Source organism: Coturnix japonica, chromosome 4 (genome assembly GCF_054131305.1).
Source record: "Coturnix japonica strain WE chromosome 4, WE-NBRP24, whole genome shotgun sequence".
In the NCBI taxonomy this organism is placed as follows: domain Eukaryota; kingdom Metazoa; phylum Chordata; class Aves; order Galliformes; family Phasianidae; genus Coturnix; species Coturnix japonica.
The window spans coordinates 47684456-47711021 of NC_140666.1; the positions used below are offsets into that span (position 1 = coordinate 47684456).

Sequence of the window (26566 nt, forward strand, 5' to 3'; positions counted from 1 at the left end):
AGACTTCTATAAAATAATGCACTATTCATATCCCATTAGTCAGCTGCTGCTTTTACATACCAGAGAGACTTCCAGGTATCACATACTAGGTCTTATTTTGTACCTGTTGCTTGTAAGCTCTTTTGTTTGCAGGTTGGAAAAAGAAGTACTTATCAAGGTGTAAGACTTACATAGGTGTCTGAATTATAGAGATTACAGTAAATAACGGTAAAATAGTGAGAATAGATAAAATTGGTAAAACTGCGGTGAATTTATTCACCACAAGTAGGGCAGTACTTCAGTTTTTAAAATGATTCAAGATGTTTTTAACCATAACTTTAAGATAGAAAGGTTGTAAGGTCTTTTTCACAAGATATTCCTTTTCAGTTCAGTGGAGTAGACTAATAATACATACAATCAAAAGTCCTATCTGAATAAAGGCACTTGTTCTAAAATGCAACATTTGAGTATCTAAGGGTTCAACAGCTGAAGACCATAAGCAAAAGTTCTGCAATGAGATGTTAGAGAACATTATAAAAAGAATCTTGGCACTTAAATGAGATGAACGTTTTACTAAAGGATGTAAGTAGTCTACAAGTGTGCTGCTGCACAGTGCTGAAGAGAGCCTGGCCCCACCCATTTGATACCTGCACTTTAGATACTTTTGTACATTGAAATGTGTTTGTGATCATTGTGGTTTGTTTTTTTTTTCTTGTTTGGTATTTCATACAGTTGAAATGTGAAATATCCCCATCTCAAATGCAGGAATGTTATGTTTTTCTTAATTAATTTTCCAAAAACCCTTTTTAGAGTGATCTTGTTGCTGATTCTTTTGACTTTACTGGCTCTGTTCTAGAGTCATTCAAAAATAGCCATGGAGTACTATTCTAATCATGTGAACAGTGCTTAATCCTCTGATCAAACCTGAATACATCTCCTTGGACACAATATCCACCTGGGATTTGCAGTCTGGTGGAAAAAAAAGTTATTTCCTACCTAGAAAAATTTGTCTGCATCTCTCAGCATCATCTCCCACTATGTTTCATGGCATGTAAAGATCAGGAAGACTGTGTGCCTACAAAAGCTGTACAATCCATTTATATTTACCTTCTAGAATTCACACTGAAGTTTCATACACCGAGTCACCATTTTAGCATTACAGTAATAGCAGAGTGGCGCAGCGGGAGCGTGCTGGGCCCATAACCCAGAGGTCGATGGATCGAAACCATCCTCTGCTAGTTGGCTGTAGCTTTTACAGAGGCAGAGGAAACAGGGGTTACTCTGCCTGGAGAAGAGAGGGGAGACCTCAGTGCAGCCTTTCAGTATTTAAACAGATCTAAGAAACTAGATGTAGACTGACATTTTACAGTGCTGGGTAGTGGTAGGGAAGGTTTTCAAATGAAAGGAAGGAGATTTAGATTAGAGATAAGGAAGAAATTATTTGGTGAGGCACTGGCACAGAATGGACAGATAAACTGTGGATGTCCCATCCCCGGAAGTGTTCAAGGCCAGGTTGGATGGGGCCCATGGCAGCCTGATCTAGTAGAAAGCAACCCTACCCACAATTTGGGGGTTGGAACCAGATAATCCTTAGTATTCCTTTCAGCTTAAGCTATTCTATGATTCTACTTTCTCTGCAGTATGTCTAAAGACTTTTAAACTAAAATATATATCCTCACATGCACAATATTTAGTGAAACTTAAAATAGAATTAAATTAAAAATGAATGAAGATTTTTGAGGCTAGAAAGGCAGAATGATATAGAAATGAATACCCATCTAGTGGAAAATAAGTCATTACAACTATTAAATAAACTAAAAATAAAAACATCTTTTATTTTTATGTTTCATACTGTGACAACATATTTTCTATTAGAAAAAATCAATTGCTAAATCAAATGTTCTGTTTTCTGAAGAGGAATTATTTCATTTAGTTCCATATTAAGAGAAGTTCTACCTTGATTTCTGACTTTATTAAATGCCTTAAATGTGAACTTTAAACATTTTTTGAGACAGGATGTCTTACCATGGTTGTCTCTGCTATGGATCCAAAGCTGTTTATAAAAATGTTGCATGTGACATTAACTGGAGGGCCTGCAAAAGAGATGGGGGGGGTGGGGGGGAAGAAAAAAAAGAAAAACATCAGTGTCTAGTCCAGAATCAATGTATATTGAGTGATTGCAAAACAAATTGATAAACTGTTATGAAATATTTGTTGATTTAAGGAAATGTTGTTACAATCAAAACTCATTTAATGTAAAATTTGAATGATTTCTGATGTGTAATAGATTATTCCATTCAATTTTTCTCAAAATTACACTACCAGACTGGCTATTTCTAGCATAAAGAAAGACAAGGAGCTCATTATGAACTTACAAAGAGAATTATATACAAAAGAAAGGAGAAAAAAAAAAAAAAGAGAGCAAAAAAAAAATCAACTAAATTTGAAATATATATATGTATTGTGTTTTTTAAGTGAAAAATGTATGCTACTTTTTTCAACAGTTAGGGGGAAAAGTGACCTTTTTCTTACAAGGCAGCTTTTAACTTTATCTGTCATCTCTGGTAACTGAAATACATTATTGCTGCTCTTATCTCTGCTACTGACAGGAACAAATGCGAATAAGGAAGAATGACAGATTCTATTCTCATTTCTCTTAAACTCAACAAATAGTTAAGAATCCATTTAAGCTGAATTTTCCTGTTACAGTGGTTGTTTTGCCAACTACTGTTCTTTATCTTGCATTAGTGAAGCATCAGTACTGGTAGAGCAGTCATTACAATAACTAAACAATAAACCATCTCTTCATGGAAAAGGCTTTAAATTATTTCTCTGCAAGCCTCTGTAAAAATGGCATTGTGACATAGCATCCTAATTTCTCCATTATTTCCTATCAATCTATGTCAGTGTGCAATGGAAACAAGGCTTTTCCATCTTAAAGCTCTTCTATTACTCTCCTGCAACTTTCTATTCATACATCAACAATCCATTTCAGCACTGGAAATGCTAGTTTCTTTTTCCAGTAGTAAGCAACCATTAATGATGGAAGAGCTATACCTGGTCTTGCAAATACTTATGTAATATTTATTTGTTTAGAGTCACTGAAGTAATAGGCTGTTCTGCCACTGCTGGGGCTTTACAATTAGCAAAACTTAATGTGACCAATGAAGTTGACATTACATATTTGAAGAACCAGAATATTCATTGAAAGTTCTGCCAACAAGACCTAACTTTCTTTCCTCAAAGCAATAACTGTTTTGAAGTACTGCATGGCAGTTATAATGAAAGATCATTACATGTACTTCCATCATTTGAATACAGAAGGATACAAGTGCAATGCAGAATTCTCAGGTGAAGAGGTATCGCTCTACAGTCACTTTAACACTGCAGTCATTTTGCAACTTTGATAATTATTTAGAGCAGGTAAGCATATTTGATACATCTTAGGATTCAGTAAAGGCTTATCATTGATAGATGATATGAGCTCCTGAAGATGATCAAGGAAAATGGAAAAAAAAAAGGGCATGTGAACAACAGCAGAGTCATTAGAAATCAATAACAACTGTCAGAGAGAAAACTGAGAGTATTTCCTGACTGTGTAAGATTGTTAGATAATTTGATTCTAAGGCAGCTTTACTTTCTAAAATATCTATGTTGTAACACTTCTCATAGTTTCAAATTTGGCATGGTGTTACCTTGCTTAAAATAGCAATGTTTTAAAGTGTAATTTTTCTTTATCAATATAGTTGCTTTTATATAGGAGATAAACCCTAAACAGCTACACACTATTTAGTATTATTTAATTATATATTTAATTTGAAAAGCAGAATTACAAAAGGCAGTTAATAGCTAGTTAAAAATAGGGTAAATGGGAACTAGAAGCAATTTAGAAATGGTTTAGAGATTCAAACAATAATTGTTTGAAGACATCCAGTGTTAGTCAAATGCAAAAACATCTTTCTTATGCCCTCATACTAACTGGTTCTAAATTAATGATTTCTGAGCAGAAAAGGATAGATGCATTATGGGCGGTTCACTGAAAGCATGTTCTGTAGACATCAGTATAGATGGGCAGCCATAGAAGTAGATCATGAGCTTTCATCCAGAATACTTCAAAATTTCTGTCCACTTTAAGATGATGTATTAGGGAGAAAAAAGACGTCAAAAAGGCAGTCAAGGTGGACAAACTCCATAATCTCTTGCTGAACAAGAACAGCTTAAGTAGAGCAGTGCTTTTAACTTTGGAAAAGGGAGAAAGAAATAAGTACAATCTGTAAAAGTGAATAGGAATTTCCTCCATTTCTCGATAAGACACATGGCAATAAAATAGTCACCACATTCAAACTAAAAAAAAAAAAGGCGATGCTTCGCACAGTAGCAAAACATCACAATTTTATTGCCATAAAACACTGGAGAAGCCAAAAGTAAGTTCAAGTAGTTTCTGGTGTAAGAAGTTCCTAAAGTAATGACTGTTGAATGCTATTTGTTAATATGAAGGCAAAGAATGATTTAGAGTTTCCTATATGAAACTAAAAGTTTACACCTTATGACATTATTCCAAATGATACAGCATGTGCTGTATTAGTTAAAAATATAGCACCTCTGTATGGGAAACATGTTGGTCACAGACTGAACCTCTGATTAACCACCCAAGGCAACCAATGAGTCAGCTGCAGGAGCACAGGTGAAGGTAATTCAGCTGTGTTACCTCCCAGATCTCATTTTAAGGGCTGTGTACCATTAAGGCAGGATCTCTTTCTCTGGAAGTTGCTCTTTTGTGGAGTTTACTGTGAACCTTCAACACTGGTGAGCATTTTCCATTTATCATAGATTATCTTTCTATCATTATAACCTTTCGTATGAAACATCTGTTTAACCTTTGTTTGCCTATTGCCTGTGTACAGGCAAGCTGCACACACCTCCTATCTGTTTTTGTTGGTTTTTTTTGTTGAATGTCTGGTTTGAGTCCATGACAGTTTTTACAAATGGATTTTATGACTGTGTCCATGTTTGGAAGTGAAGTGTTTTGCATATGTAAGTGTTTGAGACATGGGATATCTAAGGTAAACATCTTGCTACAGTTTGGATTTACTGGAAATAAAAGTATATTGTAAGTATAATATTTTGAACACGTATTTTACAAGATCTATTCTCCTGTTTTATGTCCTATCTAAATAAGTGCTAACAGTATCATCTTCATTCTATTATTCCTGTTAAACAATAATAGATACTCAAAATTCCTTGGTGAAATGCATACTGAATTCAGACAGAAGGTATAATTTTATTTTATTGACTAAGATGGAAAGGTGTTACTTAAAATCTTGTCCATGCAGAAATGGTATTGAAAGCAAAAAAGCATAAAATGATTATCTCGTATCTCTTATTAGACCTTTTTCTTTAGAACTGTTACCAAATTAAAAAGTCATAAAGGAGAAACAGTAGCATTTGTTCTAGGACAAACACGGCTAACGAGGAAGTGGCAAAGTCACTTAAGGAGACACTTATTCTTAGTGATAGATCTGAATTGTTCTGGGCAGATTTGTTCAAACTGCGTAGCTGTCTAGAAGATTTAGAATGTGCACTTTTTGAAAAAGAACAATGTCAAATTAAGTTTTGTCTCTTTAAATTTCAACAGTTACAAAACAAGGTTCTGAGTCTTCTGAATTAAATATTCAAGAAGTACTACATTGAATTCACTGATCTCTAAACATCTGTCTGTTCTTCAGTGTAGTCCCATCAGATGACTGCATTGTGTCTACGACAAACTCCAAAATCCAATCCCTATGCAGTGATCTCTGAATTTTTAGCGCTTATTTGTAGAACTTCAGGAGACCCAAAAAATGAAGAAAAACTGCAGAGCTTAGATTTTTCTTGTGTTCTTTCATTGTCCCTCGCAATGTTACCTTAGGATCAATCTGTAGTTTACATGCTAGGGGGAAATAATATGGGAACAAGGCATGATAAGTTTAATAAGGAAGCGTAGGGGGTTAACCTGGCAGGTGGCTGAGTATCACATATTGTTCACTCAGACTCTTTCCACTGGGATGTGGGAGAGAATTGAGGGTGGAGGAGGAGGGGGAAGAAGTAGAACATGTGGGTTGAGATAAAGCTATTTACTAAGATAGCAAAGAAGGATAATAATTGACTATATATATATATATATATATAAACACATGTGTATAAAAATATATATTACAGGCAATTGTTTGCCATCCCCTGAGCAGTTCAGATGAACTCCCACCACCGTCAAAAATCCTTACACATAATGTCATGTGGTATGGGATATCCCATTGGTCATTGTAAGTCAGCTGTCCTAATTCTCCTTCCTCCCACTTCCTTGAGCCCTACACTGTGATTGGCCTTGGCCCTGTACAATATTTTTTAGCAGCATCTATAAATGTCTGTGTGTTATCACCATTGTTTTTATGTTAGAACCAAAATATAGCATCATACAAGACACTCAGAAGAAAAGTCCATTCCAGCTGAAACTAAGACAGGATCAAAAATAAATTAAAAGCTTCTATTCATATAAGCAAGTAGTTTTAGACATGGAGTGTTTTTCATTGCTTTGCAGATACTGTTTGATACACTGACCCTCTGGAAAGCACATCACTGGAATATTCCTTGGGGTACTTCAGGCAAGCATAGCCTGAGGGACTTCTACTGTGTAGACATGAGGGATATTGATCACTGTTGTAAATCTTTTAGTGATGTATTTGAATTTCCAATGCATATTTTTCAAAAAGATAAGCACTGTTAATTTGCTATAAATGCTTCCTGATGCAGTAAATCCTAGATAATGAGTTTATACATGCAGTACATACTGTTCATGGCTTACTGGTGAGGAAGTAAGTTGACAAACTACTTACTTTGTCCTTTTAAATCATTCTAAGTAAATTTTGGTTGAAGTAGTAAAAGAGTCATTATTACTTAAGTTACTAAAGTATGTCAGTGTTGAAGTATAAAAAGCAGTGCCAGATAAGAATTAAGTTGTAAAGGTAGCAACAGATATTCAGAGGGTGAAGGCTTGCCTGCTCAAAGGGGAAGTTTTGCAGTAAACATATAGGAAAACTCATCATAAAAAGCTATTGCTGAGAGAACTCATTGCAACAAAGACAGAGGAAGAGGCAACTAAAACAAAGTAAGAGAAATAATTTAAATAACAACAGGTTTATCCTTTCTATCAGTGTTTGTATTTTGGAGAATTTTAAAGACTATTAGCTTGATCTATAGATTCAGGATTGGAGCAAAGTGCAGTTCTGCTATTTTACTGGAATTCTGTATCCTGAAAAAAGTATCAAATTTACTGGAAGTGCCCAGACTGCGAAAGTTAGAATGCATGGCATTGTTGTGTGTAATTGTTTGTGTAGCTGCTTGATAACATCAGGTATGTATGTTATCCTTCTATTGAGTATAGGGTAGAGAACAAGAGGAAATACAGTCCCTCTTGAGGCATGAGAGGAATCTAATGTTACAGATAAATTTTGTGATAGATTTCATAACTAAGATGAACTCTTGAGTTGGATTCTAATGGTTATGTGCTTAATATAATCCTTATATTCAGCATAAGGCAGATGTTTCTTGTAACTTCCTTTCTAGGTTACTTGAGACTACTGTTGTGCAAGCTGGAAATTCAAATCCATTAGCAAGTATCTCAGGAAAGAGAAAAATGAAGGCAGTCCAAATATTGTTATAAGACTTAATTTTCAAAAGTCTGCATTAGTTCAGCTGTGAAAATGACAGGAATAGAGCATAATACTAATGAAACCATAATAGAAAAGGTAATATCTTAAAAAAAAAAAAAAAAAAAAAAGAAAAAGAAAAGCGTATTTCTAGGTTTTCTTTCTTTCTTTTTTTCTTTCTTTTTTTTCTTTTTCTTCTTTTTTTTTTTTTTTTGGTGAATTATTTGGAAGTTTAGGTTTGAAATTACCTTTGAAATTTGGTCTGATCCTTGCATCGTAGCCCGACATCCTACCCATTAGCTTATCCAAGAAATCAGATGGCGACATTGGCATGCTACGGGATCTTGCACTGTCTGTTTCCTTTGTAGCTACCAAGCTAAGAACAGGTTGGGGGGGAAAAACAAACAACAGAAACAAAACATTTTGTTAGATATTTTGTTAGGAAAACTAATTTTGCAGAATCACTTTATTCATTATGTATGAACAGGAAAACAGCAAGGTTGCATTTCATGATAGTTTAAGCTTCAAAAAATAGTAATAGCAAAGAAGTAGAAACAGGTTGTTTTTCTTATTTGTTATTTCATAAGCAAATGTTATTTTGTTAAGCTGCATACTCTTTTACGTCTTCCTCAGGACTTACTGAGATTAATGACACTTCCTGTCAACTTTATTTTGTGAAGAATTATCACAGAATTAAAAAAAAATCAGAGTTTTGCATGTGGAATATCACAGTTTGTAGCGTGCTTTAAGATTGGTCTGTCTAACTGGGTATGGATGTAGATCAGAAATAAAACCTGTAAGGATCATTTATGGAAAAATACTACCATCACTAGTTTTCCTTCAGTGTTTTGTGTTGATATTTAGACACAGACCTACATATCAAACAGTCCCTTGGCAAATGGTATTCCTTTACATTGTCTTAGAGGTTCATTTTTTGTTAAAGCAAAAGTGACTGCTGCAGTGGAAAAAAAACTTACTGAAGGAACTATCTTAGGGCAAAATTTTCATCTCAGGGCCACATGGAAAATGTCATCTCCTGTAGCCTCCTCTCCATATGTATGCAGAACTCCCAATGACATTCTAAAGTGTGTTCTGCACATGTCAGGAGAGAAGAATATCAGCATTTTGATCAGCCGTGTGGACCTGAAGAAAAGGTCTTTACTGTTGCTTAAATCTTACTTAACAGCTGGCAATCACTGTAAAAAGAACACAGCCAATAAATATATATCAATATGAATAAAATTGAGTAGCTTTGCATACATAATTTGCAGTGTAATTAAAGCCACTCCGGATTTTGGATCCTGCACTTTGGCTGCAACAGCACTAGGTAGCATTGCAGGTTGGAGGCAGAGTGGCTGGAAGACTGTGTAGAAGAAATGAAGCTGGAGGTATTGGTCAATGCCTGGCTAAACATGAGTCAGCAAGGTGCCCAGGAGGCCAAGAAGGTTAATGCCATCCTGGCTTATATCAAAAACAGAGTTACCAAAAGGAGCAGGGAGATGATCTTCCTCTGTACTTATCACTAGTGAGGCCATACCTTAAGTGCTGTGTTCAGTTTTGGGCCTCTTACTGCAGGAAATGCATTGAAGCCATGGAGTGTGTCCAGAAAAGGGTGATGAAGCTGTGGATGATTAGTACAAGTTTTATTGGAAGTGGCTAAGGGAGCTTTAGGCTGGAGAAGGCTCAGGGGGGACGTTATCATGAGGTTGTGGTGAGATGGGAGTTGGCTTCTTCTCCTCCATTCTTTTAGAGGTACTGAATAAAAGCTGAGTGCTGAGTTCTGTCAGCTCAGTTTCCCTTTAGTAGAAATATTTCAAGAAATCTGTTTAGAAAATAATAATTTCATCTATTTGAGCTGTGTATAAGGAAGTCTGAGTAAGGTACTGAATTTTTAGAAGGTCTTCATGGCACAATGCTGTTGCTATTTTGTATAAAAAATATCATCAGTTATTTTGCATGGTAATAATTCTTTAGTTCTGTTGTACATCACCCCATGATGTACTCAGATGTAAGGTGCAATAGATGTGTGGTTAGCCTACATAATTATGCAACTTCAGAGTATATGAGAAAGGAGGATGTGTACTTGTTTCACAGGCAGAAATAATGAATTCTTTCTGTTTAATAAGTATCTTATTGGAGAGAGATTAATACTTAGTTTACTCTTCACTTCATAAACTCAACCTGGTTAAACAAAGATTTGTTAGTTAAATTAGTGTACAAAAATGAAAAAGGAAAATATTATCAAAATGTATTAAAAAGATATTTTTGACTTGCTGAATTTGGGCCATCAAAAGTTAGACTGAGAGAACTTGTTAGAAATAAGCTGCTCTACAAAATCAGTCATGAACAGAAAATTAGAACCACCAGGACTATAATTATCTATCTTTCCTCTATTTTGTCCATTTAATTAGGTGTTACCTAAAATTTGAAGAGAGATAAGCTTTACGTCATATCTTTCAGAATGTTAGGTTGGAAATTCATGGACAGAAACAGGGGAGCATCCAGAATTTACAGGTCTGTGACAATTGTGTGAGTCATATTTGAACCAGAAACTGCTAAGTTAGACTAGGTGGGATGTAAATGTTACTCAGAGTTTCATTTTGTCAAAGAGGAGACACAGCTTCTCTATCTCCATCTCCATCCTAAATACTAGACAAACGACTACTCAGTGAATAGTGATTATACTCAGTACTATGATCTGGAGTTAAAATCAAAAAGCATCAATCAAAAATTGGGGGGAAAGAAGTTATATTCTGATGAGGGCAATAAGATAAATGGATTGCATTTAATAAATCAGGTTAAGCAGAACTTAATACTGTGAATGAAGAACACTAGCAGTATATCAGTCAGGACTGTGGACAGAGTTGGAGAAAGCAGGGATTCAGAAGATGGTTCAGAATTCAAGTAGAACAATTCAGTTGTCATGATAAAGTTCTAAGTGTGCTACTATGTTATCCTTCAGTGTGGAAAGGTTAAAAGAGTAAGTAGGAATATGAAGGTCAATTATTTCATATGATATTAATGGGAACAGTCCTGGGACACTGCATCAGATCCTCTGTCCAAGTTTTACAAAGACATCAAAGCATTAGGAAATGTAGTGAACAAGGCCAGTAAATCATAATCTGAGAGGAAGGAAAAACTCCTTACAGTAAGACATTAAAAGTTTAATCTACTTAGCTTATCAGAAAGAAGACTGAAAAGGGGCAGAAAGCAGTGGACATTTATTCTAAGGAGAAAATGTAGTATAATTAATGAGAGGTAGAAAAAATCAAACTGGAATTCAGATGAACAATTTCGATGGTAAAGTTAACTTAAGTGTATATGAAATTGTGACATCCAAGGTTCTCTAAAAGAAAAAATAGCAAAATATAAGGTATTGCTTTTCATGTATGCATAGCTTCTTGAGAGGGAATGAAAAGAAATATGTAGAAGAGAGGGTTTAATTCAGAGTATACATTCCAAGCCTCATGCAGAAACCTTCAGATTGCCAAAAGACATGCTATAGACTTGAGGAGCTTAAGGAATGGAAGCAATGAGAGTAGTTCAAAGTAGAAAATGATGCCCTTTCAGGGCTTTTCTGTCCTCATGCTGGGTAGTAGCCTTGCAGTTGTTGGTCCTATAGCCTGTAATCTGGTGTGCAGGTTAAATGGGGGAAACGATGGCCTATTTTACTAATTCACTTTCACATCTGGATACTTGACTTAACCAGCAATTGTATGACACCACCTTCCTGCTTAGTAAAGAGTTAAGCTCCAGAAAGGAAAATGCACTTGAGCTGTTCATTAACTACATCCAGCTTAAAAATCAGTGATTGACCACAGCTAGGGAAAAAAAAAAAAAAAAAAAAAAAAAGAGCTACTATTCTATCTGTGACATGCACCTGCACAGAGCAAAGAATTTTAAGCTAGATGATAACATTGTCATGAAAGCAAAGGGATATGAAGTGGCCAGGGATAAATTTCGATTGTAAATTAAAAGTCTTTCAGACATTGAAACACTTCAGGAATAGTCTAGCAGTTTAAGCAGGGATACAAAAACCCTTTTCTTTTTGAGATGAAGCTTGATAAGGATATCAGAATGCTCTGACGTGTGTGACATACAGGTGATGGGACTCGGCTCTTTTCTAACTCCTCTACTGAGGATATGTTGGTATTATTACTGATACTTTTAATTTACTAAAATGGTAACTAATACAGAAGCTCAGAAAAATATTTAGTTAATTATAGTTTCACAGCAAGAGCACTGACAGTTACAGAATTTAAATAGGAGAGCTCATCTAGAAGCTGACAATTTAGCAAGAAAAAGAAATATGGGTCAAGCATTTTGCTCCTGAAATTCTATTTAAAGTAGGCATTTTTGTTAGAGAAAACCTTACAATCTCTTCCATTTCTCCAAAACAAAACGGTTGAGAAAAACTGCAACGAGATTTTCAATCTCCAAAAATGTCTCCTTCTCTAAAGCTGTAAAAATCAGACTGCTTTTCCATTTATTTTTTTGAAGAATCACTGTATTTCTACTTATGAGTTGTCACTTTATCTGCTACAAACTTGCGCGTGTTTTTCCAAAAGAACAATGTCAGAAAGTAATTTTACAAATGAAATTGCTTTACAAACATTCTATATTTTAAGAGGCAAATATTCTCTTCCCTGTTGCTGCTACAAGTGGATATGAGAGATGAATGAAAGATACAGTGTGCCATAATGACAACGTCCAATAGCAACTTCTCAAAGAGAAGTTACAAAGTACAAGTTAGAGCAGTCCACTAATTTACCTAATTCTAAGAGCTGTCTTGAGTCTTTCTATCCTCATGTTGAATTCAACTGATTAATTTCTTTTGTCTCTAACTAAACTACCTGTGTAGTTTATCTTGAAGGTCCCATCTTAACACCAAGTTACAGTCACTTTTGGCTTGCTGATTTTTCAATCTGATAATAAATCATTTCTTTCATCTCAAATACAATCTTAGCCATTCAGTAAGGTAGAAATTTTGCACTTCATCTTACAACACGTGCTACAGAGCTATTATATGATGCTTTGCATGTATTATAGTGGCCCAATAGCAATTTTGTTTCATTGTTTAGCTTACTCCCTGAGACAGCAAGTGTCACCAAACCGCTGAAACAATCCAATTTGTGTCTAAGGCCCATTATTTTCAGGCACTGTTTGAATGAATTTATTGAACTTTTCATTAAGTAGTTCTGCAGAGAAGTGCAAGGAAATTAATTACATACTCATAACACAACAAGTATTTTAGTAAATTAATCTGACTCAGTACTTGTACAGAGGCTTGACAGTAATAAATTAGATTAATTAGTCTCAAGAGTATGCCCTTTAATTCTGTACATGTAAGTAATGGTGACGAAATTGATTAATTTTCAAGTGAAAAGTATTCTCTTTAACCATTTAATAAACAAGGTCTGCTAAAATAGTTATCCACAAATAGGTAGCACTGATCATCTTCATGCTGCATATCAAATAGTGTGGTAGTAAGCTTTTTTTACTAAGAAAACAATTTTTAAATCCTTTTCTATATATTATGAGAATTGGCTAAAATTAATGAGAAAAGTGAACAGAAGTGTAAGATTTTTATTTTTTTCAAAAGGGAGTTTCTCTAATTATTTGATCTATTAATGAAAGTAGATAAAGGACTAAAAAGGTCACAGTTTAGAGTATGTAGCATTTGCTTGTTATTTCAAGATTTCTGCGAGACAGTTGTGATAGCTTCAAGCAAATAAATAAAACAAAACTCTTAAGGCCTCAAACCCATTAAAGTTTATTTCATTTTGTTTAACTGAAATAAGAAATCCTACTCTTTCAGAAAGATAAAACCTGTTTTCACTTTTAGAGAAGAAGATAATTTGTTTGATTTCTGTGTTTAGAACTGTTTCCAAAATTTTTCCTTTTTTTCTGCATAGCTTTTCATTAAAATATGTTTGTAGCATAGCAGGCGTTCTTCTGTAGTGTGATGTGTTTAGATTTGCTACATGAAGTAACTGAATCAGAAGAGAAATGGATTTCAGTGTTTGGGATTTTAACGGCAAATTTAAACTTTCAAAATCTTTGGAGATGAGACAAATATTATGGAAGGGGTACTGAGAAGGAGGTTAAATATGCTTAAAGCAAATACTTCTTAAAATTGCAATAAAATTTTTAAGCAATCTTTTCATTCTTCTGTTAGTTATAATCCCTTTAAGAAAAAAGACAGATTTCTGTTACAGGAGGCCATTCAACAACAACATTTATTCACAAAAAGCTATGGTCATTTGAAAGCTTTGAGAATCATAGAATCACCAAGGCTGGAAAAGACCTTAGAGATCATCCAGTCCAGCCATCACCAATATCACCAATATTTTCCCACTAAATCGTGCTCCTTAGCACAACATCTACATGTTTCTTGAATGCCTTCAGGGATGGTGGTTCCAGCCCCTTCCTGGGCAACCTGTTCCAGTACTTGATCACTCTTTCAGAGAAGAAATGTTTCCTAATATCCTGAATCTCCATGATGCAACTTGAGGCTGTTCCTTCTCATTCTATTGCTGGTTACACAGGAGAAGAAGCCAATTCTCACCTTGCTATAACTTCCTTTCAAGGAGTTATGGAGAGCAATAAGGTCTCCCCTGAGCTTCCTCTTTTCCAGACCGAGCAATCACAGTTCCCTCAGCCACTATCCTTAAGACTTAAGCGCTTGAGAAGTGTCAGAGGATCACGGCTGTATGGATCTAGTTCTGAAAGAATCTGTAGTCACTGTTGTGCCTTTCTATCCCACACAGATTCTTCTGAGGAGAAAACTAAGACTCAAAATTAAACTCCTGATAGAAATTATATTTTGAATGTCTGTCTCTTTACATTATTTATACTGTTTGCCCAGTGTAATTTGGATACCTGAATTAGGTACTATTATGTTCCTATTGTTTAATGCTTGGGCAGGGAGATCTTCTTCCTACTTCTTACTATTTTAACAATTTTAAAAAAAAAATAAATAAAAAAAAATCTACTTGAGCTTTATTCATGAATGAATGAATTTAATCCTGAGGGACCAAGAAAAAAGAAAAGCAAGTTTCCACTAGTGAAAGAATATGTGAAGGAAGAGCATGACATATACTAAATCCAAAGATATGAAATGAAGGAGAAAATTAAGTTTGACATGATTGAAAGAGTGAGATTCCATTTGTCTTTCTGTTCTGTTAAAACTGAAAATAAAGAATCTATAATACTAGCAATAGCAATTAAATATTGTTAATTAAAAATGACAGTTCTTTCATTTGTTGTAGGTCCTGAAGTCATCACCTTCTGATGCAATGGAAATGCAGATTTTCATGTCCTGCAACGTTTTAAAGATTTTATTTGCTCAGATTGGAACACAGAACTCTTGACTTCTGTGTACCAGAGAAAGGACTGTCAGTTCCAATAACAGGAGCAGAAGCAGTATCTCATCAAGATTTTAAAGAGGTGATTTCTAACAAAAATTCTCAGGAGAAGTTCAAATATTTTCTGTGACAGGTTAGATTCTCATACAGATTTTTTTACTCTTAGATTATTTTTTTTTTTACCCTTTTATCCTCTTATTTTGAATAAGTTCAAAAGATCAGATTAATTTTTTATATAACACTGCAGAGATAATTAGGGTCACAGCAGAAATCATTGGCCATATTTTCAGAAAAAGTAACATTTATCTGCTGCAAAGAATGAATTTTCATTTTTTAAAGAGTACTAATGATCCATTCTTCATTATGATAGTGCCTAAAAAAGAAAAATTAATGAAAAATGTATAGGATTGCATATCAATTCTATTATTAAAAATATCTCTTCTTTCAAATTTGGAATGTACTCATTTTTCTTGTTCTGTGACTGTAGTAATGTTGCATTTTAATGCTCTTTATAGTCTAGGCAATATTTACATTTTGTTATGAAGCTTCTGATACCATTACAGTGTCATATCTACTCCTGTTTTGCAGCTGACCATTGCTCTGGTACTGGTAAATGTTGTCTCTCTAATTCTGCTCCCTAAGACTAGTTTGCCAACTTTGCCCCCCCCATACAGCATGTGGTTTTACTTAACATATTTTATGAATTCTGGCTATATATTAAATATTCATTCCTAACTTTCCCAGAAGCAGCCTTTCCTTAGTAATCTCATATGCTGTTCACCTTATTTTCATCGGTGATATAAATTCAGGTTCCAGTTTCTTAATTATTTTAACCTCCTTTTTTGGGAGTAAAAAGCTTGGTCTGCACAGAGAGATGAACAATATTTCAAATTCTGACATCTATAACTCTTCCAGAGACCTACTGTATGGGTCAAGTTTCTGACAGCATTAACTTCAAATTAAAGATAGATCCTTCCAAAGTAAAATAATCTTTTGTTTTTCTTTGGTTATTTTTTGTTTGAATGGATGGAAAATATCTGAATATGGACATTGTTAATCCCCAGTCTACAGCAGTCTGAGCTTGCGTTACTGTCTCATTATAAAGACTAAATTTTTTCCATTGTTCAGTTAACAGACAAATTATTGGAGTGATGGACAGCTTCTAAAAGTGCCAAACAAAATAATTTCAGAATTTTATCTTTTCACAGCACCAGATATCCTTCTGTAAATGCATGTCAGAGCTGAACAATTGAATTCATTTTTGTGATTAATGAATGATTCCTCTAGCTAACTGAACACGTGCAAGAAATGACTAGCATCTTTGATCTAATTAATAGTAATTTAATTGATGTCAGTGAGGAAACAATAGACTAAAAGGTGAAGTAAGAAAGAAGAAATTTTTGCCTGGCTAAATGTAACTACTCTTTCCAAAAGCAAACTTTGCACAAATCTAGGACCAACCCATGGATACTGAAAGCAGAATACAGGTTTTACTGTTTCTTCTCAAATATATACATATATATATATATATATACACACACACACACACACACACACAAGAAAGAAACACATATATACACAAACACACACATATATATTTGTATATATACACATATACATGTGTATATATATTTGTATATGTGTGTATATATATCTATGTTTACTATTCACACACACACACAAAAAAAGAAGTTCTTAAAATAGAATGAAATGGAAAAATATCAAAACTAGATAAAAATTTCATTTTGAATTAAATGCCCAGGATTCTTGGAGACTGAATAACAATTGAATTAAACACTTTTCCATTTGACTTGGAGAAACTCTGTTTATAACGATGTTGTCCTGTATCTACAGCATATATCATTTGTCTCTTTTGAAGATGAGACTTTTTTGTCCAAAACAAGTTTGATAAGACATAAGCTGTTACAGGAATACTGAGTATAGCTTAAAGAGTGGCTGAACTTTGCACAAAGTGTTTCAACAGGCATGATAACTACAAGAGAGAAAGAACTTAGCAATAAAAACGTGTATAAAATTCATTCCTGAAACAGTTCTTATGAAATTACTTATTTTGCTTAGTCAGCAAATTATGGCTTTTTTCCTGTTTACAACTTAACATTCTTTCTATGCATAGAAAAAACAATAAAATAATCTCAGAACTTTGGAAATTTCCATGAGACAGGATTTATGATGCTCAATGAGCATTGTTAATTTACGTGAGATTAACAGACTAATTATTTTTTCTCTTTTCACTAGTTCTATTCAGATCAACGTTATAATAATTCATTTTAAGACTTTATTTAAGGCAGAAGCAGAGTTGAGCTTCAGGGTGATGCTGAGAATGGCAGGATTCATGCTGCATAATGACAGCACCCACTGTCCGTAAAACGTGTTTTGAAGCATATCCCTTACTGAAAGAATCAGGGAGAATAATGTGAAGGTTAAAAAACAGTGCTGCTAGCTTTCCATATTTTTACCATAATTACCCTGTTTCACTACACTTACACATGTTCTTTTGCATACAAAATTCTCTAATATATAGTATTACCCTTAAGAAAAAATGGTTTGTATTTGTATTTGCTACACTAGTCTTGTTTATGCCACATATCCAGTATCTGCTTGATTGTCATCTCAATGGTCTTAGATTTCCTGTAAACAAATGGAAAAGTACTAGGCGAAAGAAAAAAATAATAAATACCAAATGCATTCTGATCTCATAGGAATAGCCACTTTTAAAAAGAATGAAAAAGACCATTCTGTCAACCATTACTTAGAGAAGTTTTATTTTAGAGAATCCAATCAAATAAATACACTGTGATTACAGAAGAAAATTTGATTACTTTTACATCCATCTGTGTACAGGAACAATAAGAAGAATTTAAAACTTAGGTATGTTCTTAGAGTTCACTTGCACAGTGTTAAAGTTTTGTGATAAGTTTTAGAGATAAGATTTTAACATGTATATTGAGAAACTTGATGCAAGTAGCTATTTTAATTCCCATTCTCTGCTGTACTGTACTTCTTGTAATCATACATTGCTGTCTCAGGTGGGTGTATCCCATATTCATTTCATATAGTAATGTCTGCAGTATTGTGTTCAAAACAGTTCAGAATCCTATCTTCAATGTGCAAGAGAATGTTCTCCTACTTTCAAGGAGAACAGAAAATAGTGTAATCCACTTAAACTCCTGCAATTTTTTCACTATAAACTATCCGATCTGATAGCATGAGATAGCAGAAATATCATCATTCAGAAGCACATCCCTTCATGGAGGAGTTTTATAGGTACTTAGACACTGAATTAACATCTACCCTAGAGTACTGCATTTAGCTATGTTTCAGCTATGTGAAGCCAATGCTTAGAATGTATGACTAGAGTTGAGGTAGACCACTGTTCTACTTAGGGACCACTGCCCATAGTCACTGTCCCATAGTCACCCCTAAGTTAGAGTTTGGAGGTTAGAAGTTTAGTAGAGAACTTTCAGATTGACTTCCCAGCTTTAAAAGATGCATATTTAACACAGCTGACTCATGTCATACTGGTGGATTAGGATGGGACATAAACATAGGTTTATGTTGTGTATAGTGATTTTCTTTATATAAATCTCTTCATATAGCTAGAAAACAATATCTCACAGAGGAAATGACTTTTTTTCCCAGAAGGCAATTAAAATAATTTTCTTTCAGTCAAGCCCAGTAAATCATTATTGATTACATAATTTTTAGTTTTGACCTCAAAAATGAAAAAAATATATACGCTACCATTTTCAGAAAGTTCCATTTATTTTATTTATCTAGTAGGGCACCTTTATTCAGCGAATATGTTGCTAAAAGACTGGAAGTTTAGATGGTCCCTGCAGCTGAATACGTTTTAGCCTATATGAGCCCAGAGCATGGGCCTCCTTGTGCATTACTGAATTTAACAGGTGATGGTGTATTTTTAAATGTTATGAAATTAAAAGCCTTTCAGGAATGAGATACAAGTATTTCTTTTTTTGACAATCAAAGGCCACTGTATCCCATTACAAAGCAACTTTTTACAAAAAAAAAGAAAAAAGAACCACTAAATCCCTAGGCTTTGCAGTCACCCACTAAGTTGTAATGTAATGATAATTGTTTTATTAAAAAAAAAAAACAACAACCTTTTTAAGAACCATGCTGACATAACTATATTTACTCAGTGGTTAGTCATGAAAATTAAAGTTAGTTGAAGGTGATTATATTAAAAGTCTTATAGACTTCTAAAGAGCCAATCTCATAGAAAAATCATCTTGGAAATAATATGTTCTGGTACCTCCAGAGCCTTTGATCACTGGAGATGATATTTTGGTTCTGAATACATTCATTTTTTACCTTTCAAGATTCTGCAAGACAGAAATGCATGTTCTATCGGAAACTAGAGATAAGGTCTAGGTAGGGTAGAGTTTTATGCAAGCCATACATACTTTGTAAAGCCTTGAACAACAGTGAAGTGTGTAGCACATTCTAATATATTAATCAACGGTGGAGTGCAACAAAGGGTAAAATCCTAAAACAGTAGGTTAATTAGTTAAACTCCATCTTGAATTTTTAATCAGTCAGAGGAAAAAACCCTACCCTGCTCATTTAAATGACATAGCTATACTAATTTTGCTTATGATATTCTTCCTAAATCAGTTTTATCTCCAAGAATCACATAAAGATTAATAGCAACTCACAGCCCCACAGTTTAGAAAAATTTAGTACTCCTGTATTTGCTTTCTACTCACTTTATTGTTTCACAAAATTAATATTACAGAGTAGTCAATTAGCTCTAGAGGATCTTCTTCAACTTTTCTATATTTTCTTAAAACTGTTTCCCTTGGAAAATGTATTTATCTAGTTCATGTCACCAAATACAAACTTCAGTAAAGACAATACTGAAAAGGACTGATCTTCTTTAGAGAAGTTCGTATTTGGAAATAACCATGATTCTCTCCATTGCTGTTCATTTTTACATCCATTTGTAGAGCTAGAGGGACAGCAGGCTAATGTGTGGTACAAGAAAATTATATAGGAAGTGTTGATTATGTTAAAAAATACACTGAGGTATGGACCAAGCATTACCCTGCCTGCTGTTGAATAATGTTGGAAGAAGTCATTAGACAACTGGCTGCGAGAGTAACACCAAAATATATTATTTTATTATTACATGGCATGCCGTGCTTTCTACTTTCATACACTTTCCCTCCATCATTTCTGTTATTACTAGTTAGCATTTATATTGACACAGCACCTAAAGACATCAGTCAGGATCTTATTGCTTCAGAAGTCATAACAAATAATGAATTGTAATTCCTGCTAGGAAAAGAAAAAGGGAAAAAAAAAAAAAAAATAGAGAGAGGAAAAAAAAAAAAAAGTACAGTATCAAAGACTTCCCCCTTCTTTTCTCTCTACATTATTGTGCAGACTCTTCATCTTCCTGATGCTGCCGTTATTCTCATGCTTTAGTCCTACATTCCTTGTTACTTACAATTTCTGGCTATGTCTTTCCCTGTCCTCTGAGATATTCCCTTTCTTCTGATAACTAATATTTGTCCTCAACAGGATGCCTTTTATTTGATCTGTTCACACCGCTTATGTATTAGTGACACTAAAGCTTCCTATCTGCCTCTACTGATTCTTCCAATATACACTGTAAAGATCCATGGGATAAGTAATAAAAAGAAGATGCAGCATCACACAGAAGGGCTCTTCATTGCTCACTATTAGAGAAAAGCTGATTTACTGGAATCATTTCCTATAGGTATTATTACATAATACTCAGTAAGGTCATTTGAAGCTTGTATTATAAATCTGTTAAAATAAGAAGCTCTAATCTTATAAAAATTTTCATTTTCTGTAATTGTCACAGTAGGATAGCTGGACAAGACTAATCTGATGGAGGAGCTATTACATTTTTCATCACAGTGAAGCACAGCACAGCACTCATCTCAAAATATTACTAGCTTTCAGTTGCTGTTAGCATCATTTGCCTTGTAATGAGTTAGGAGAGGCTGGAAAGTAAGAAAATGTCAGTAGCACAGTAAGAATTGAAAAACTCATGTTCGTAATTGAAATTGTTTTGTTATTCAATTATATATTCTTACAACTAATTGTGTTATACCTCGAAACTCTGCATGCATTTCTTAATGTTATAAACATGGTAATCATTTAGGAAAGCAATTGTTTTCTTATAGAAATTAAGAATAGGTAGTAAAATTCATACTAGAGTCAAAACTCATATTCAGTTCAAAGTGACTTCAGTATTTTCACCTACATTTGAAATATACAGAATTTGAATTCCGTATTCTTGCTCTCAGAGAAAACCCTTCTTTGTCCAAGTTTTGGAAAGTACAATGCCTGCCTATGGGTTTATCCTGCAAGGAAATACCAAGGCTCTCTTCCTGACATTTTATAAGGGCCATGAGCGCATTGCTTTCATCCCAAGAGTCTGGCTACCTGGGCACAGTGCCAGCTATGACAACATAGAAGCCCAGTTTTATCAGGGCTATTTGATAAAAGCTGTGAGAAATCTCAGGAGCTGTTTTTTTCTTTTTCATTCTTTCTGTTGTTGGTTGTTTGTTTGTTGTGTGGTGGTGGTGTTTTCTCCCATCGGGGTGCTGGGAATAGCTCTTGGTCTCTGCTCAGGCTAACTGGGTGCACCTCCCACTGATCATTTTATCTTCCTTGTTCTGGCTCTGATCTGCTGATCTGACTTTTTGGCTTGACCTTTAACTTCATCATTGTGGATACAGCTTGGAAATCCACAGTGTTGTGTGGACAGGATCTGTTCTGTTCTAGTGTAGGTTCCATGGGACTGCAAACCTTACTGACAGGAGCCTGCTCCTGCCTGTCTTGCTGCGATTCTGAGTTCACTGTTCACCTTCCCTGCCCTTGCTGCTTCCTGACACACATCAGGTCTTTTTCATTAGGGTATGGAGTCTGATTTATCCTCCAGAAACTTTTCAAATTGAGTCAAGGCTGCTAAGGAAAGGTCCTGTGACTCAGTGCTCTCATCACTTTTTTCCACACACTGTTTATTAACATCCTGATTTTATTTCTTGAATACAGTAGATACAACACTTAACATCTAAATAAACTACTGAAGTCTCATTAGAACATCAGGAAAACTATTTTCTAAGATGTTAATGATGATAACTCAGATTTAATAATTCTTCGGGGTTGTTTCTCTTTCATTATTTTTATAAGAGAGAAACTGATGCTAGCTTAAAATACACTGACTTATACTTCTTAAAGCCACTCATCTGAAATCAATTTGCAATGCAGTGGAAGAATAATTTCAAAATCGGTTAACTATGAGCTCAGACATGCCCCAGAGTTAAGATCCATGGAGACTTTTTTAAAACAAGAATTTGGCTTCGAAGTACAATTAGCTGTCTCTATGATACTGTTTCTTTCAACAAAAGGCCAATGGGGCAGTGAGAAGAACAAGAAAAGAGGCAATAACATAACCAAACATGATTCCTAGTCTCTGCTAATATGGTTATCTAGAAAAACATAGAGGTAATCTATTTTGCATTTTTATACATACTTATTGAGACCATTTTCCCCATTCACAGGTCTATATAGAAAATGTATATAGTGTACTCTTAAAGTAGAAAACTTAAAAATTCCTGGCAATTCCATGACAGCGTAGTTCTAAGAGAGCTGTGTGGGTCCATGCAAGCTGGAGAGCTGTCGCAAACATCCTTGGGTCAAAAATACTAACTTTGTGTGACTCTACAAACACCTTGCTTTCAGTGTGACCTCCTGGAATTGAGGCAAATGTAAAGGAATCTGTGTTAACCGTATTACTTTAATGAAAACTGAGAGAAACATTCAGTCTTAGATGTAACTAAGATGTCAAACTCTGTCTTAGAAATGCTTATTTTCATTGTTCGGTAATGAATTACAGTTAATACTTAAGCTCCGTTATTCTTTTTTCCCTTAATTTCTCACCTTAATTTTTGTACATCTCTACCCACATTTTGATGTAACACTGCACTTGACATTAATTAATAATTTCTTGTTTGTTTGTTTGGAGTATGATGATAGCTTTTCTCCCAGTCCTCATATGAAACATTGAAAACATACAGATTGTTATCTGCTTAAATTTTTGTTTTCCTTATATGTAATATATCTCCGTTTTCCTTATATATAATCTTTGTTTTCCTTATATGTAATATATTGTTGCACTATCAACAAGTATGCTATTAATCTAAAACTATTATGAATTAGAGTGAGTTTTTATCTTTCTGCAATACCTTTCAGAGATCAAAATAATAATTATGAAGGCCAACATACATTTTGTTTCAGTCACTCTGATCTGAAAAACTTTTAAATATGGAATGAGAAATGAATTATAAAAAAAAGAAAGTATAAAAAAAGAAAGAAAAAAGAAAAAAGAAAAATTCTCTCTTGTAAAGCAAGCAAATCCAGAGACCTTGCTCACTGAAGTAGAATGCCCATAACTTTATAGTAGTGAGAAAAGCCTTTTTCTTTCACCTCTACTGAAAATAAAGCTGAACTAGCTTCATAGACATAGCATTAAAAAAGTCACTTTAGTCAGCTTCACGTACCTTGGGCAAGAATTGAAAGGTTTTCCTCATAGGTTCCTATCAGAGTTCTCTCTCATATAGCTTTCAATGCTTATTAACAAAGGGCAGAAATGCTGTAAGAGCTGTATGGTGTAAGAGAAGATATTTTTTCCATAGTGTTTTGACGAGTCAAAAACTTAAGGCTTGGTTGTTCCTAGGCATTCCTGGCACATCCACCTTTTCATGTAGGTGCTAAGGCTGGGAGTTTTGTGCCTTATAGTGCAATCTGTCCCCTGTTGATCCCTGTTCCCTTTGCTCTGATGTAAATAATCTCACAAGTCTTAAATTGGAAGAGAATTGGAATAGCTTGGGAACATTGTAGCTTTTAATGTTTTAAACTTTGTGTGTGTACACTTCCTCTATTTTAAAACAATCTATCTTGGTCATGAAGGAAACTCCTGTGGACCCTAATGAACTCAGGGTTCTCAGGTCCTATTGCATGACCTGCAGTCTCTGTATTGAGAGACTGAGCAGTTTTCTGAAGTCTTTCTCAGGCACTATATGCAAGGATCTACATACATGTGCCCAGGAATCATGGTCATTATGAGAAAATTTAAGAGCATGAGGTTATTTTAATATATCAGGATTTTTGGACATTGAAGAAGATAATCTGAATTTATGCAAAATATGATGCCTGTATGTATTTTGAAACAAATCACTGTTAGTCCAAGATTATATGATGAAAAATACCTATTTGCCTTTCAAAAATTATTTACCTTCACAAGAAGTGTTTTTATTATTATTATTATTATTGATAATAATAAAATAATAACAATAATAAAGGATTTGTATGATTAAGGATTAAGGATTAATCATACCACAGTAGGATGGTATTTAAATAACATGACAAGAAAAATATGTTCTATAAGGATGTTGAAACAAAATTACAAGAACAGAGTACTGCTTGTTTTTCCTACACAGGGGTTTGGTGATCTACTCTGAACATTAAATTTTCAGTGCAACTGGAAAAGTTAAATTACCATATACATGTATTTGCTGCTTCCTCCCAATGTCTATTAATCCCATCCCATGTGACCCAATTTCTTAAAATCTCTTTCTTTATGCAAAATCACACACACACAAACATATTAGAAACTGTTTATATTAAATATGTTCACACAAAGAAGATAATTAGGATAGTTTCAAAAAGAGACAAAAGATTGGCTCTAACCCTGTGAGCACCTGTGAGGTGTGCTGTCATTGCGAGGCACCACACACTACATTTAAATTTATAGTTATAAACCCCTTAAATCTATAATTCACAAATTCTCTCTGGACAACCCCTTTCCAAATTTAAGTTTCTCTATTTATTTATTTATTTATTTATTGTAAAATAGCAATGCGATACATGAAAACAATCTGTCAGTGTAAAAAGAGATGCCATGATCTATTTATTTTTATCCAGCACTACAGCATTTGTTGATAACATGCACAGTTAACCCAGCATCAGCACTGAATGTGCAATAACACAGATGTCTGCTTGTTTGTATGTAGAATTCTGCTAAGATTCCCCTCACCTTTTAAGAGGATGGGGGACTCAAATTTATTGTAGCCTGATATCACCACACTTCCAGACTATGTATCAAAAGAAAATGACCACCGATATCATAATATTAGTTTAGCCAGTGAAAGTGTGCAGGGCAGAAAGTGGAGAAGAGCCTTATGAACCTAAATCTTCGACATGGCACATAATTAATGGATAGATTATTATCATTTGTAATACTCATCCTAGATAGTCACTGTGGTAGAGCGAGTGCCTTCTGTCTCGAGTGAAATCCTGTAGATCGTGTTCTCTGTTCAGCTCTCACTTCTATTTCTGGATAAGACTTTTTGACCTAAAGCAGTCCCTGAATTTCTTTTTACTGAAAAAGAACTGGTAGCAATAGATCACATCTATACGTTTCCATCTCTGATTATATTCTGTAACTTTTACGCATGAACAATTTGCACGTGAAGAATTTTCAGAATCAATAGCGCTACAGTTCCTGCTAAACACGGTAGTAAAATTCCTGGACAAAACGGGGATATCCTACCTGTGTACAACCTAAGGAAATACGGAGCCCTCGTTTTCCCCAACGCTAATCAAATTCGAAGCAGTGCAATAGTATTCGTGAGACACAGACCCCATGCACGTAGTTCCCGTGCCCAGAGTGCAGCTGCTGCTGCTGGTAGTGATGAGGAAGAGGCAGTGACAAGCATTCCACCGCGAGAAATAAGCGACCCACAGAAAGACGCTCACCTGAGCAGCACCGCAGCTTCCCATAGATAGAAGCCCGAGACAGCGGCGCGGAGGTACCTCAGCCGTGCCATGCTGCTCGGAGCCGCCGAGGAGCCCTGGAGCGCCCGTGTCCGCGGCATCGACGCGGCGAGCTCGGCCGCGGCGGGCGGCGCTCCGGGACCCTGGAGAGCTCCGGCGGCCCCGCGCCCGCCGCCCGCCTAGCGCCCGGCGGCGCCCCGCGCCCTCCCGCTGTGCAGCGCAGCTCCGCTCCCGCCGCTCCGCATGGCAGCCGAGCAGGAGCCTAATCCCAGGAGCGGCGGCGGCGCCGAACCCACCTCCCCGTCCGCCTGCCCCCGGTGCCTGCCAGCAGCCGGCGACCCGCCGCCGGCCGCATCCCGGGTGCGGGGGGCGCCGCGGACCCAGCGGCGGTTGGGGCGGGCGGGAGCGGGGTGGGGGCCGGACCTTGTCCTCCCCCCCCTCTCCGAGTGCGCCGCCGCCGCGGAAGCCAACTGGGAAGGTGGCGGGGAGGGAACCCCGCGAGGTCTGTCAATGGCCTCGCCTTGGGCTGGAGCTGCGGGCTGTGCTCCGAACAGCCTTTGACCCACCTCCTGTGGGTTGTGGGGTGATGTCTGCACGCAGGAGACGGGGGGTATTCACAGAGCCTTGGGTCCGTAAAGGGCTGGGGAATGGTGTGTGTGGTGGGGTTATTCTGCTTTGCTTGCT

General features: G+C 35.5%; 1 protein-coding gene and 1 non-coding gene across 3 annotated transcripts in view; one reads left to right on the forward strand and one right to left on the reverse strand.

Annotated features, from left to right (window-relative positions):
- The window catches only part of GLRA3 (glycine receptor alpha 3), a 66833-nt gene extending 40476 nt beyond the window's left edge, over positions 1-26357 (reverse strand). The window contains exons 1-3 of one of the 2 annotated variants that reach the window (XM_015861833.3): positions 25865-26357; positions 7910-8037; positions 2005-2072 (exon numbers count right to left, since the gene is read on the reverse strand). In XM_015861833.3, the coding sequence (XP_015717319.1) occupies positions 2005-2072; positions 7910-8037; positions 25865-25983 (315 nt within the window). In that variant the 5' untranslated portion in view covers positions 25984-26357. The remainder of the gene's footprint in view (positions 1-2004; positions 2073-7909; positions 8038-25864) is intronic. The other variant, XM_015861832.3, reaches the window with a different exon arrangement.
- Positions 1146-1217, forward strand: TRNAM-CAU (transfer RNA methionine (anticodon CAU)). Its single transcript has one exon. It is a non-coding gene; the product is annotated as a tRNA-Met (tRNA).
- Positions 26358-26566: the final 209 nt, after the last annotated feature.